This window comes from Nothoprocta perdicaria, unplaced genomic scaffold, assembly GCF_003342845.1.
Source record: "Nothoprocta perdicaria isolate Ctin4 unplaced genomic scaffold, notPer1 scaffold_62, whole genome shotgun sequence".
NCBI classification, from domain to species: Eukaryota; Metazoa; Chordata; class Aves; order Tinamiformes; family Tinamidae; genus Nothoprocta; species Nothoprocta perdicaria.
Genome location: NW_020455888.1, coordinates 2,420,212 through 2,434,741, shown reverse-complemented (window position 1 = coordinate 2,434,741; position 14,530 = coordinate 2,420,212). Strand labels below are relative to the sequence as shown.

General features: G+C 47.2%; 1 protein-coding gene across 2 annotated transcripts in view; it reads left to right on the top strand.

Annotated features, from left to right (window-relative positions):
- The first annotated feature begins 8,047 nt into the window (after positions 1-8,047).
- Positions 8,048-14,530, top strand: part of SLC7A1 (solute carrier family 7 member 1) — a 22,419-nt gene continuing 15,936 nt past the window's right edge. The window contains exons 1-2 of one of the 2 annotated variants that reach the window (XM_026049798.1): positions 8,048-8,435; positions 12,612-12,770. In XM_026049798.1, the coding sequence (XP_025905583.1) occupies positions 8,066-8,435; positions 12,612-12,770 (529 nt within the window). In that variant the 5' untranslated portion in view covers positions 8,048-8,065. The remainder of the gene's footprint in view (positions 8,436-12,611; positions 12,771-14,530) is intronic. The other variant, XM_026049799.1, reaches the window with a different exon arrangement.

Sequence of the window (14,530 nt, the reverse complement as noted above, 5' to 3'; positions counted from 1 at the left end):
GAATGAGGTTTTTTTGAGCAGAGTCAATGGTTTGGGCTCTTACAACACGACCTCTTTGCAGCTAGAAGTCTGCAGCTAAATCTGACACCCAACAGATGCCTGTAATGCTAGTGGTAATAGTAAATACTCAGGTTTTTCACTTGCTCACCTGCTGAGTAGAACTTCTTTGTAAATGATACTACCATGAGGATGAAAGTAGCAAATTTGGCCTTTTGGAAAAGATTCCCAAATTGATATTTTTTTTTCTTTACCAATTTATCGATCTAAAATTGGGTGTCATCACTGCCAGCTTGCTCAGGACGCTCACCTGTGTTTAAAACAAAAATAGAGCCAAGCCTAGTCCACGCTGTTTGCCAAACATATGAGCACGGGCTGTTTGTTCCCCTGCAGAGCAGGAGCCTGACGTTCCTGCGTGCGGGGGAGAGGGTTGTTCAGGACCACGAGGATGCTGAGGAACATTAACACTGCCCAGGAGATGCCATTTTGCTGGGAAAAGGGTGTTTGAAAGGCAGTTACCCTTCCTGTGCTTCAAAATAAAGGTAAGCATATGTGGGCCAACCAATATAGGGGATTCAGTTGGACYAGATGATCTCTAGAGGTCCCTTCCAGCCTTAGCCAGTCTGTGATTCTGTTTTTGCTGCCTCCTGTGAGGTGTCTGGGGAGTTCATTTTACATGTGGCAGGATTAAGGYTGGTTTTTCTTCTTTGCTTAGCACAAAAATCCTTTCTTTCCAAATAATCCGATTTAATTTTATGCCCTTCTGCAAACAGGAGTTGGCTCTTGAGAAGAAAATTCTCAGGAGCAGCAGGGCCTTGAAATAGATAAGGAGGGGTTTCCAGAAGCTGAAACAAATTGCAATTGTTTAGGAAGTGATAGCACTGCTTATGTAAAGTGGTGCCATGTCAGCTTATTTTTACACATAGTGTTTTATGTCTGGACAGATGTTTGTTGCAGTTTCCTTTTTGCTGTTAACCAGATGCAAGATTGCTTATTTTCTTACGGGGTTGTTTTGAAGAATGTCCCCTTTTAAAATGTTGTTAATGGGGAAGGAAATCTATAAACCTGGTATAATAGGTGTGTTAACTATTAGATAAGAGGAGGAAGAATATTTTATTTTATTTTAAAAAACAATACAATCAATGCACAAGAATTTGGACACAGAACAAAAGTAACAAACATAAATTGAATTGTAAATAATGGGCAGGGACGAATAGGACTTCTGGCCCTATTGAAGTCAGCGGGAGCTCTGCCGTTGACTTCCACAGGACAGGATTTTGCCCCGGGACGTGACCCCAGCCTCAGGATCCACACTGGTGGGTATCTACGTGTGTCCTGGTTTCCTTGAGGACTCGAGGTTCCGTGTGGCCGAGTTCCCTCATCCTCTGCGGAAGTCCGATGTGCCCAGGGCCTTGAGGTGAAGCTGCTTCCAGGCCACATCTGAGCAGCTGGAGCTCAGGACAGGGGCCCTGGTGCTTTTCGGGGGCTGTGGCACCCCAAGCTGCGTGTCTGCCCTCCCTGGAGTCACCGAAGGAAGCCTGAGAAGCAGGAGCTGATGCCAGCTGCAAAAACCAGCCCAGGCCCTTGTGTCCAGTAAAGGCTTTGAGGGATGAGAAGATGGGGAATGAGCGTTCTCAAGAAGTCACAGAATCACAGRMKGGTTGAGGTTGGAAGGGACCTCTAGAGATCACCCAGTSCAACCCCCTGCTCCAGCAGGGACACCCAGAGCACGGGGCACAGGGYGGCAGCCAGGCGGGTTTGGAAGATCTCCAGAGGAGGAGACTCCACAGCCTCCCTGGGCAGCCTCTTCCAGGGCTCTGKCACCCTCACAGGRAAGAAGTTCCTTCTCACATAGAGATGGAATTGCCTGTGTTTCAACTTGTACCCATTGTCCCTTGTCCTGTCACTGGCCACCACTGAGAAGAGCTTGGCCCCTTCCTCCCTACATTCTCCCTTCATGTACTTATACACATWAATCAGATCTCCTCTCAGCCTTCTCTTCTCCAGAGAGAGCAGGCCCAACTCACTCAGTCTCTCCCCATWTGAGAGATGCTCCAGTCCCTTAATCATCTTGGCTGTCCTCCACTGGATCCTCTCGAGAAGCTCCACATTCTTCTCACAAATTCTCACACTGGGGAGCCCAGAACTGCCCCCAATACTCCAGGTTCGGCCTCCAGAGCTGAGCAGAGGGGCAGGATCCCCTCCCTTGACCTACTGGCAACATCCTCCTGATGCAGCCAGGATCCCATTGGCCTTCTTGGCCACGAGGGCACTGCTGCCTCATGGTTAACTTGGTGTCAACCAGGACTCTCAGGTCCCTCTGCTCTCCAGCAGGTCAAAGCCTAACGACCTAAGTCCTTGGTGTTGTTTCAGTCCTGCAGCCTTTGGTCCCTGATATTGGAAGGAAGAGGGTGACTCCTGCCCTGCAGTGCAGAGCCATGGCCTGGTAGGAATGAGGGACATGGTTAGGTCCAGCCCTGCTCCTTGCTGCCAAGAAAGAGGTTCATGGGAATGCAGAGGGATCTTGCTGCTTTTCAGGAGCTCATGCTCCTGATCCTTTCAGGATCTCAGAAGTTTTTTGTATTCTTCGCACCTCTGGTCACTGTCAAAGAGCTGTGGCAGAGGGGAGAGCCAGCGCTTTATGGGTGCCTGGAGACCAACACTAGCTTAGTTCATTCACATCGTGTTTCCATAGCTGACTATCCTTGAGGATGGGTATGTGCTGATTGAAAACCTTTCTGGAGTAGTTCATATTTTTCAGAAATGTATTTTTTCCAACAGTACTGACAAATTAAAAGTCTTATAATTTCAAATATGATTGGGAGGGGGAATGAGAGGAACCAGCCTAGAACGTGTTTCCTCACTTCAAAGGCAAGAACAGCTATTTAAGACAGCAAGATCAGAGGCAGATCTAACTTCTAAAGAGGAAAAAATCATAATCACCTCTGAAGTCACCCTTTGATGCAATCGTGAAGATAACAAACGGTATCAGGAAGGTTTTGGACAAAGGTAGAACATCTGCTGTAGCGTATCCTGTGAAATKGRARRWTKKTTTKRAAAAAAAMCTCTTGCTGAAGGTCACTTTGCCAGGCTGCTTTGGGTATAATTGAAAGTGAAAGGTTGATTTGTCGCCTTCTGCTTCAGAAGCAACAAAAATGTGTAAGAGATCTGCAGGATGCCATCGTTCATCTGAGGTAACGTGGGGTGTGGGGAGTGCACAGGAGGGCTGCCCTTTGGGGGCCCTGCACCCTGCCTACCTGCAAGGCCCAGAGAGGCCATTTGGTGCCCAGAGAAATGCAGAAACTTCCTCAAGTTTGTAAGGGAAAGAAAAGTAGATACCTTGACTTTGAAATCCAGACAAAGACAACTGCCTGCTGACGTGAAGCCAGTAGTAGTTTCAATGTCTGTGATAATTAATTAGTGCCAACTCTAAATAAATTATCCCTAAAAAGCCATTCTGCTTGATTCCTGATGGCCGCCGTACAGCTGTAAATAGTGATATAGCTGYAAATAGTGTAAATAGTGATGGGTGAGGAAGCCCCAGAATGTCGTGGGAAACTCTTGGGCTATGAGATTGGAGCAAGTCACTATTTTTCGTAGAATCACAGACTGGTTGAGGTTGGAAGGGACCTATAGAGATCATCCCCAAGGACTGTTTCCGTCACACAGAGGTTACTTCTCCCCAGCCCAGTTAGGCCCAAAGAGGATTTGTCCTTGAGTGGGTGACAAGGGAGGGCAGGTTCCACATAGGCCTTCGTCTGCAGTGCAGAGAGAAGATTTCCATTGGTTTGGTGCCTGACTATGTTCGTTTTGGAAGACGCTGGGTTTAGTTAAATGCAAATTAAATGGCTGTGTAGGAAATGGTCTGCAGTTCTTATTAGGCATTAAGTTTTTGAAGCRGAGGCATTGAGCTGAGTCCTGGAAGGGTCTTATCTGCAACTCCTTGGATTTTAGTGATGGTAAAAGAAGAGCGAGGGAGGGTGGCTCTGGACACCAGGAACCACAGCCCAGCTTGGACCGGTGGCGTTTATTAGAGGAGGAGGCTGCACAGCCCCAGCTTTTGCTTTCGCTCCCCTCAGAGCAGCTCCTCCCCGGGGCTTTGGAGTATATGGAGACAGTTGGTAGGTCACTTACCTGCTCAAAGTAAATGCTTCATTAGTGCCACCTGTAACTCGGAGTTAGCCCCATTGCTCTTGTGTAGGCCTCATAGAAACTTCTATGTATGCACTGGTGGCAGAGCACAGGGCACGTTTGTGGTTTTCAGGCTACATGGCCTGCAGGTTACCGGCCTCCCCTCAGCTCCGTTTTCTTTATAAGAGAAGTTCAGCACTTGGTAGGATAAACTTGGGTGTATTCAGCAAGGCTGGTGCTAACTCAGGTGTGCAAATCAGACAGAATCACAGAATAAACCCCAGTCGCTGGAGTTTGGGAAGGCCTGATCCTGAAGCCTCAACCCAAGGTGAAAGGTTTCAGGATGCCCTCAGAAGCAGTTTGGTAGCTGATTCCACAGCACTGGAATTTTCCATGTTTCCTGAAGTTTCTGCTTGAGTAGAGACATCTGCTGCTGCTCTCCAGAAGGACAAGTCAGCCCTGCCACCGTGTCCTTTCTAAGGAAGGGACTGGGACTTAGTGGATGGGCCTGGACCTTAGTGGATCCCTTGACCACRCTGATGGGAGTTCTGCCTAGGACTCATGTTGTCTTTCTGTAGAGCAAATTCATTTGCAGTGAATTCCTGCAGGTTTTGCTGCAGGGCTCGTGTTGTCCTAGCCCAATTTGCAGTTCGTGCCAGCACCTGCCCTGCTTTTGGGGAAGCCTGTGGCTGTCCAGTGAAAGCAGCTCAGACTGTGACACATCTTTGCCCAAGATTTAGGTGCAGGAGAGAGCGTGTGGATGAACTGACGTATAAAACCAGGCTTGTCTTCCCCCRAAGGGAGAAAACAGCTTTTCATCTCCATGGTGCTTTGGAAGTTCCCATGGTTCTCCAAATGAGATTTTTGTAGGACTGACCTTGGTGAGATCCTCCTCCGCTTGTTTGAATCCGTGTCTCTCTTGAGCCTGGTTGCTCTTTGAGAGCTGTTGGCAGACTAGACAATTTTGGACACGGCAGGGCTTTGAAATCCTCAACTTTGTTCTGCAATTATAATTACCTTTCATAGTAGGAGGGCTAGGCTTAAGGCCAGGGGAAAGAGAGTTAAGCTAGGATTTATAACTGGTGTCTTAGAAAAGTGAGTTGTTTGATTTTGTAGTTGAGGCTGGGGTGACAAAATTGAAACACTGGATTTAATTGCTGTCTCAATTAATTCAATTTCTTTGCGGGTATTTTTCCACTTTTTACTCTGGGCTTTAGCTGGAGCAGGTGAAATACAAACCTCACGTGCCCATATTGCAAATTGCATTTAGCAGTGTATTTAGCTATATGTTATTTTGTGCATGCTACAGATGTTAGTGTACAATGCATATTTCCCTTCTGTTATTGATTCACAGTCAGCCGTTGCCCTGAAAGTGAATGTCTCGGTGCAGCATTGCATCTGGATGAATAACTCTTCTCCTTTTCCATATTTAATGAAGATGCAACTAAAAGCCCTGTTGCGGAAGTTGGGCTTGAAGGGGCAGCTTTGGGATGAATCTGGGGCACCTTTGAGCTCCTGGTGGCCTCCTGAGAGAGAAGCAGCTCTTCATGCCCACCGGCTCTCTCGCCGTTGGGAAGTCCTGTGTGCAGGAGCCAGCAGGGTGGCCCAAAGCCATTTTGCAGAGCAGAAGGGTTGCTGCTGAGGAGCTGGTGTCTGCATTTCACGTTCTCCAAACGAGCTCAATTCGAACAAGCTCCTGGCTCTTCTTGTGGGCTCAAGAGCTGGTGGTTGTTGGAGAGTGTTAGATGGACCCTGCGGCATATCTGGTTTAGCTTCATCCCAATGGCACCCAGCTTGTGCATCCCATGACCACCCTGCAATGGGAACAGCAGTGTGGGCAGAAGGGCCATTTACTTCTGAATTGTTTCTGCCAGGAACAAATACGCTGATGTGCTGCACCCTTAAGCAGTTGAATGATGTCCTGAGATAGCAGTTTTGGAGCCTACAGCCAAATCTGTAGAAACTTTACAGTTTGTTGTCAGTAACAGCACACGTCTGTGTTACTCAGGTGAAGATCTTCTGCAGTCTTGGCTCCAGGGAGGTTCTCTGGTGATGCTGAAGCTTCCTGGGGCTTGTCGCAAGTGTTGGGCCAGTGACCCATTCAGAACCAAGAACGTGCTGTGTTACAGCCCCCATGATCATGGTGCATTTCAGTTCACGATTTCCTGCATCTCTGTGTTAGAATTAACCCAGCAAGTCCTACAAAGAAGCCTCCTAGCTGTGAGGAACACCATGGTATCCAGCAGTCAAATTCTGAACGTGGATGATGATGCTGGGCAGGGAGGTAGGATGACAGAATAACGACTGAAGAAAATGGATAAAACCTGTGGGCAGCAAAACTCAGAAGAGAAGGTTCAAGGGGAAGTCAGRATGAATCAGGGCATGAAATCAGTGGTGGAAGAGCAAAGCAAAACCTGTCAAACAGAGATGATGCCAGTTGGCTGAGGAATAGCAGAAAGATAAAGGGATTTAGCTGTGGGACACTGACAGACGCATCGGATAGTTGTGTTTGCTAATTTGCTAGGAGATATGGGGAAGGTGGGGTGCTTTGGTGCTTTTTTTTTGGTTTGTTTTGTTTTCTAAGGAGAGGGGGAAGGATGACAGCTCTTTTATCTTTACTTGATTAAAGCTTTTGATACGGTGCCATATGGGAAATTACTTAAGAAGAAGACTAGTAGGAAGCTTGCAGGGTGCACAGGGAGTTTGTTAATGAGAAGCCAGGGACTAGACAAGGAAGATAGATTCTTGCAGAGGGAATTGCACAGCGTTCAGCGGTTGGTCTTGGCATGTTCTTGTTAATTCTTTATACGATTTAGATGATTGGCACAAAGAGGAGGAGGGAGCTAATGGGACACCCTGCCATTCCCTTGCTGTGGAGACCRCAGTTGAGCACTTGCAGAGAGAGGGAGCCTCCAGTTTCTCTGGAACGTGGAGCTTTGTGGACACTGGGAGGTTCTGACTGATCTCTACAAGTACACGGGGTTGAACACCAGAAAGGCCACTCTTCACACAGAAACATGTGAAGGAACACWGTCTATTAAAGCATTTTGGCTGGAGGGTAGAAGAGTGTCAGTGGAGGTTTTCAAAATGGGAGATAAGGAGCTAGCAAGTTTAAAGGGAGTGCTTAACAATTTGTGGAGGAGATATTGTGTTGGGGTAACCTGTGACAACTGAGACTAGACCTGGCCATGTAAGAAGCAGGAAATCCCATCAAATACTGGACTCGTGGACTTGGGTAATGCTGTGAAAAAAAACTCTCCCTCTGCTCTCTGAAGTTTTCATTAATTTTGAGCCAACTGACACACAGGGAAAGTCCCTGGGTGTATTCTTTTGGCAACAGAGTGCAACTCAGAGGYGTGGGGTTGTGTTGTGCCCTAGGGACAGTAGCACGTGTAGGACTCAACTGTACCATATTTTGGGACGTGGCGCTTGTAACTTCTGCTCATTCACCTCTCTGAAACTCAGTGTTTAGTATCTCTATATATCTGTCCAAGCCTACATCTWTCTATCTGTACATATATCTTTTTTAACTCCTAGCCCAGGAAACCACCCTGAAATCTGAAGGACAGGCTGTGCTTTTTTTGGCTTGCGTGCTTTGGTGTAGCCTTTGTAGTTGTGAATCAGATGAGTTTTCTTCCTGGGACAAGGGCTGTGGTAGAACCCAGTTTGCTCTTCCAGGATTGCACATCCTTCTTGGTGTGGATAGGAGTAGGAGGGAGAAAAATGCTCTACTTATTTTCTTTTTTTTAAATCCCTGTGACAGGCCTAGATAAAATGCCATTACAACTGTTTTGCATTGTAATAAAAGGGAAAGGAAAGTGAGAAGAYGCTTTTGCTTAAGGGTGACAAAGCTGCAGTATTAAACTGGGTGCTTTCTTGGGGTAGGGGTGATTCAGCTAATGACAACAACATCTTTCTTGCAGGCCCAAACAAGAAGATGGGGTGCCAGGGACTTATCAACTTTGGAAACCAGCTTCTTCGCCGGAAAAACGTGGACTGTACCCGAGAAGACGGTCGCCTGTCGCGCTGCCTCAACACGTTTGACTTGGTGGCTCTGGGTGTCGGCAGCACCTTGGGTGCGGGTGTCTACGTGCTGGCCGGAGCCGTGGCCCGAGAAAACGCAGGACCTGCCATCGTGATCTCCTTCCTGATCGCTGCTCTGGCTTCCGTGCTGGCCGGCCTCTGCTATGCAGAGTTTGGTGCCAGGGTACCTAAGACGGGCTCGGCTTATCTCTACAGTTACGTGACCGTTGGGGAGCTCTGGGCCTTCGTTACTGGATGGAATTTAATTCTTTCCTATGTTATCGGTAAGTATAGCAGAAGCACAGCAGGATTTTATTCCAAAGGGCAGCTTGGTAAGGTCAGCCTTGCTGGTGGTGTTGCACTGCTGTCAAAGGAAGCAACCTGCTCGCCTGCACTCGCTGAAGGCTCCAGGACCCTCTTGCAGGAGGGCCTTGGTGGTGGCCCCTGTGCTCTGGGAAGCGAGTGATGCACTGCAGGGTGAGAGCCTGTGCTGAGGCTGGGTTATCACTGCAGCTGTGGGCTCTGTGGACTTCCACGTTATCCATGTGGCATCCCCCTGGCTGCTACAACCTAGGCAGGAAGCAAGTGTGTTTTCCTCCTGCGAAGGAAGCAGCAGCTGACAGCAGGATGCCTTTGCACAGCAGCATCTGCCCTCCTGGCTCATTATGAAATAATTTCTGGTGCCTTTGAAAACTGCTTGAAGTATCTGGAGACACGAATATTTTCTCACGAGTGGTTGTAGATTAGGCTAAGGGTGAGCTGCAGGTTCACACACTCTGAAAGGTCCAAGCCAAATCCCCTCTAAGTCCGTGACTCCTGCCAAGAGAGGCTTTGGATAGAGCTCTGAGCGTGTGCAACTCAGCTGATACATTAAAGCTCAGCCCCATTTTGCTAATTAAGGCGGCGTGAATCTTTATGAGGCTYCTGCCTCATCAGGCATGTTCTGGGCACGCTGCTTGTCATCGTGCCTGTAATCAAAGCTGCAACCAACTTGTCTGTTCAGAGAGAAGACTTGCTAGTTAAAATGGAAAACGATATTCTGCTGAATTACCAAAGAGAGCTGGGTTTTTTTAACTGAGTTTTACGGGATGTGCAGCTGTTCCCCTGGGCATTTGTTCCCGTGGTGCTGGGCACAGGAGGGTACGAGCATGTCCAGAAATACAGAGCAATGCAGCAGCTGCTTCTCAGGCCTCTCAGCTCCCTGAGGTGGTGCTGGCTCTGTTCTGTGCTGCTTGAAACTTCTTGCTCCTTTTTTCTTAACGAGGAATGAGAGGAAAAGTCAGAGTCATTTAAACTCACCTCCTTAGGAAGCATCAATGCAGTGGATTTTTGGGTCAGGTTCATTGCAGGTAGAGGATAAAAAGTTTTAAAGCAAATTAAATATAAAACTTCCTCCCGATTCCTAAAATGGATTCTGTTTAGGTTACCTGTGGGAAAATTGAATGAATTTCTTAATGATTTATCTTCTCTTCCAGAATGGTAATGATAGGCTTCTCCATCTAGTTAGTTGTATGGCCTTTCCTGCAACGCCACTGCACGACAAAAATGAGGGATGTAGTTGTGGAGAGGCCAAGGAAGCACCACAAAACTTGATTCTGCGCAATGAGATTTACCAAAATAGCATCACACTCGCAGGATCTAGGTGGAAAATGATATTTTGGGGTGATTTTGTCCTCTCATAACAGCTTTTGAACTACTGCCTCAGTTGTTATGTTAGAGTTGGCTGCTTGGTTTACGGTAGTAAGGCAGAAAATGTCATAAAAATAAGCTAGATATCATCCATGAATGTGTTATGACACAACTTTGTTACTGTGAYAGCAATTCAAGTTTGAAACTGTCTGCTTCCTAATTCGGGAGGGAGGTGGCCGAGCAGAAMAGCACCTCAGCAGAGGACACGGGCTGTATCAAGGCTGTTCTTTATCTCACCCAGCCCTTCTCCCYGTGCTCGCTGCCCTCCTGCTGAGCCCAGGACACCTCCTACCACTCCAGGGGTGCCAGAGGGAAGGATCTTTGGCCGGCACACTCTGTGGTGGAGAGCTGGGGCAGCAGCCAAGTTTGCATTCATTGTGCTGCAGGAAACGCAGAGCGGTGCCGCCGAAACCGGCTGAGCTGGTGGGAACTTGCAGCTCCGAGGGACTTGGCCACCTCGGTGGTTTTTCACACTGGGGCTTCTGTGACTGCTGTTCAGCCCGGGGGAAGTGAGGTGGTGTGGAGGGGGAAAAGAATTGCTGGGTAGTGCTGGGCCACAGAGGAACTTTAACATGTAATTAACTGTCACTTGGCCTGGGGGAGGAGGTAGTAGGAGACTGTGGCAAGAGGACCACGCAAGGGCTGTCTAGCCAAGGTGGGAAAGCAGCAGTCAGCAGGATGGCAGCAATGTCCTTTCAGCCGTGTGGTTAGGTTGGGCTTGGCTGGGCTCGGGTGTTTGGGGCTGGCTTGGGGCTGGAGCTCACACAAGACCTTGCAGGTGGGTGACAGATGAGGTGGGTGTGTGGTTGGTTTGGGGTTATCATCTGCCTTGAAAGGGCTTTCAGCATCAGAAGCTGGTCTGGGCTTCCTTCTAAAGCTGTGGGGAACTATGCCAGACTGTGGAAGCCTTCCAGGAGTAGATAGGAGCCCTGGGGAGCTCATAGGACAGTGAGTAGCAGCATCCTTGGAGAGTTTCCATAGTTCAAGCAAAGGGGATTCCTGGGGCCTGTGGTCACCTCCTGGTCCATATCTGCTCATGTAATGGGAGGGAGCAGGAGGTCTGCACCACAGCTCATAAGCCCTGGGTGGATGTGGACAGGAACCAGGTTGATTCTGGCAGGGCTGAACTGGCCTGAACTGATTCTGAACTGGTCTGGAATGGATCAGTCCTCCGGACACACGTTGTCTGCACGGCCTGGTGACTTTGCTCCGTGCTTTCCAGCCCAAGTAAAGATGTTACCTGGGTGTCTGCAATGCTTGCAGCATGTCAGGTTCCTCCCACTCCCTCAAGGATTTGGTTATGTTGAGAGTTATGTGAAACCGGCTTCCAAAATAAAGAATACAGGAGCTGGCTGTTCTTGTCCTAGCACATGAAACATCACAGTCAGAACAACAACAGCAACAAAAACACCCACAAAACCAAACAGAACTAAAGAAATAGCCTCTTCTCCAGAACAGCACTGAAGGAAACTGAACAATTTCAGCATGATACACAGTAACTTTGGAGTTTTTCGAAGGTAAATGCCCTGCTGCCTGATGGTGTGGATCTCTCATCTCTCCAAATGCTTTCTCCCTACTCACCTCTCCATGATAGCACGCAGAACCACATCCAGGTTTGTCCGATTGCTGGGTTATGTTTATGCTGCTGGAAAGCGAGATTGGCATGATGAATGTTCCYGGTTTTACTGCAGATGGTGCTGATCCATCCCTGAAGAGGTTTCAGCTCTGGATAAGCACAGACCTAATTTAATGCAATTGCAAGAGCCCAGAGTTGGAAGCTGAAACCTGCCTGTATCAGACCCAGTCTCTTTGACTTCACACTATTCATGTGTCAGGACAAACTGTTCTAGGCAAAAGTGGACCCAGACCAAGTTGTGTAAAGAATTGTTCTGCCAACCAAAACCAAAGCAACTCCTGTTTTAACCAGGAGTTAAATAAGTACATAATGATGTACTCATTATATCATGCAATTAGATGCTGTTACATGCAATACACTGTGAGAGACATTGCTAGAATGGTAACTCCTGTAACACAGAAGGAGAGAAAGAAGTAACCTGCCTGTTACCCAAACCTGTTTATTTTGTGTGGTGCCGTCACTCCTTGGTGCKGCCTCTTTGCTGTTCCTGTTCTCCCAAATGGCTCTTGTGGCCCGGWTAATGTCCCAGACGTGGTCACTGTGAGACCTTTGCTTCGGTGCTCACCCTAGCAAGGGCTGCCTGCCTCGTTATTCCTGACATTGGAAGTAGAGGCCATGGAGGGGGTGGTTTTAGTGCTTAGTGCAGGGAGAGCCTTGTCACTTGCTGCACTTAGCACTGAGATCCTGATGTATAATAACTTAAGCTCAGGTAACCTAAAACTGCATTTGAGCCAGATGTGCCTTCATCCCACTCGGATACTCCAGTAGCAGAGTCTGAGCTGACCTACAGGTTGCCAGAGTAGACTAGTGGTGTTGCTGAGGTGAGTTTGCAATCAGGGCTCCGGTGCTCCAGCCTTGCACTGTCATGAGCCAAGCTGCCTCATAGAAGGTCTCTCTGTCTGGGCTGTAGTTGCCCTGGCATAGAAACATACCTAGTAATTCATGCCAGCATGAGCAGAGACTCAGAGCTCCACAGCAGCACAGACTGCAAGGTCAAAACTTACAAGGAGGTGAAGACTGATGTAGGATGTAAAGAACATTCCAGGCTTTAACTTAAGGCAAGTACAAGGTGCCCTGGTTTAGAGTATGTGCCAACCATGAGAAGTGATCTGCACCATGTCTGTCCTCTCCTCAGGCACGTCCAGCGTGGCCAGAGCGTGGAGCGCAACGTTTGATGAAATCATAGGGCAGCACATCGAAGACTTCTGTAAGAAATACATGACTATGGATGCCCCTGGAGTGCTAGCCAAATACCCAGACATCTTCGCTGTGGTCATAATCATCATCTTAACAGGTAAAGCCCTTGGAGGGGTCTGTGAGTCTTGGACTTCTGTGATTTCATTGTTTGCTTTTGGAGTAGGCACAAAATCCTCGTTTATTTTGGGCACCTTATTAAAAGCTCTTTGTTACAAGCCTTGGATTGACCTATTTAAACCGCCCTGCAGTTAGCACTGGGCATATACTGTTTACTTCTTAATTACAGGGGAGCATTCTAGATATTTTTGTGAGCCAATTTTAAAACTTGCAATCAAATGTCATGTAAGGAGAGAAGGAAAGGAAAGGTGACTTGTTGCCTTCAATCAGGCTTGGTTCTTCCTCTTCTCCCCCAAATCCTATTGCACAGGAATTAACATCTGCTGCTCTGTTGTATTGCTCCTGTTTTGCTAATCTGCCAGTTTTCCATGGCTTGGGCCAAGAAAGTGTGAAGGAAAAGGAAGGGACTCATTAACAGTCTYGTGTACTATATATTTTTTTTTAATATAAAGCAAGAAAATATGAATGTGCTTTAATCTGTGTCAGTAAATGCAAGATGCTTTAGATTAGAATTGGGAAAAAGTTTTGAAATTTTGTAAATTGAAAACCCTTCTGAACCTTTTCAACTACTCCATCTGGATCTGGAAAAACACTGTCAGATTTAAACCAATGTAGAAGCTTGCACTGGTCCTGCACCTTTGTGGTTCCCAGAGGCAGGAGTTACAATGTTATCACAGCAAGGTTAKTCTGACATTTCTGCTCTGATCAGGGTTGAGATGGCCTGTGCTCATAAGGATAGTTTGTAAGTAAATAGTGTTTTGACATCAGGTTTAAGAATGGGGATTTAGGACTGCATCTAGGTCTCTTGAAGTCTTCCAAATTCAAGGCTATAACTGAATGTGAAAGAAGATTTTCCTTGTTCATCTCCATGAAATAGGAATTGCTCAAGTTTCAGATTGGAGTTTGGTCTTTCAGCTCAGGTGCTATTTACTCAGTTTGAGACTCCTCATCTTAGCACTTCTGAAGAGCACAATGGTACTGATTACTGATGATTTTATATCCTCATATAGAACAAACTCCTTGGATGCTAATAAAAAATGCAAACCCTTTTCTACAAAACAATTCTGAATGAGAAACTTCACTGCTTAGTATAAGCTGCGTTTATTTACTTCTTCATCTGTCTTGAGTTTCTCATTTTTCCTAGGTGTCCTGCATGTTCTCCTGGTGAGGTGCAGTGCTTTGCTAGATGCTCCCCTTATGCTGCTGCCTCAGCCTCTTTCCTTGTTTGAAAGGACGGAGCTGTGAGTGCCCAGGACTCTCCGTCCTTGTGAAGTACCTTGTGTGAGCAGCCTGGGCAACATTTGCTTGCTCTCTTCCTGCAGGATCGTGTGATTTTCTTTTCTTTTTCTTTTTTCTTTTTTTTTTTAAATTTTCCCTCTTAGCCATCTCATTCGGTTTGGATTAGAAGTTCTCGAAAATCCGGCTGGAGGAGCACATTTGAATGCCCAGCTTGTTCTGAGCAGCTGAGTTGTGCCTCAATAGGCTGCTGGCTGCCAGTGCTTATAAATAATGTTCTCCACATGGACACCCCTAAGACCACAGGCTGGATTCCTGCTCTCACTGAGGTCACTTGCAAAAATACCACTGATTTAAACGGGAGCAAGGCTCCTAAGATGCCACTTTTTCATGTCTTACAGCAGGTCAGCCGTTTCCAGTGCTTATTGCATCCCTTTTGGGATGGTATCACATTTTTCCCTGCTCCTAAGGAAAAATTGAAGTTTTTGTCTCTTTTTTTTTTTT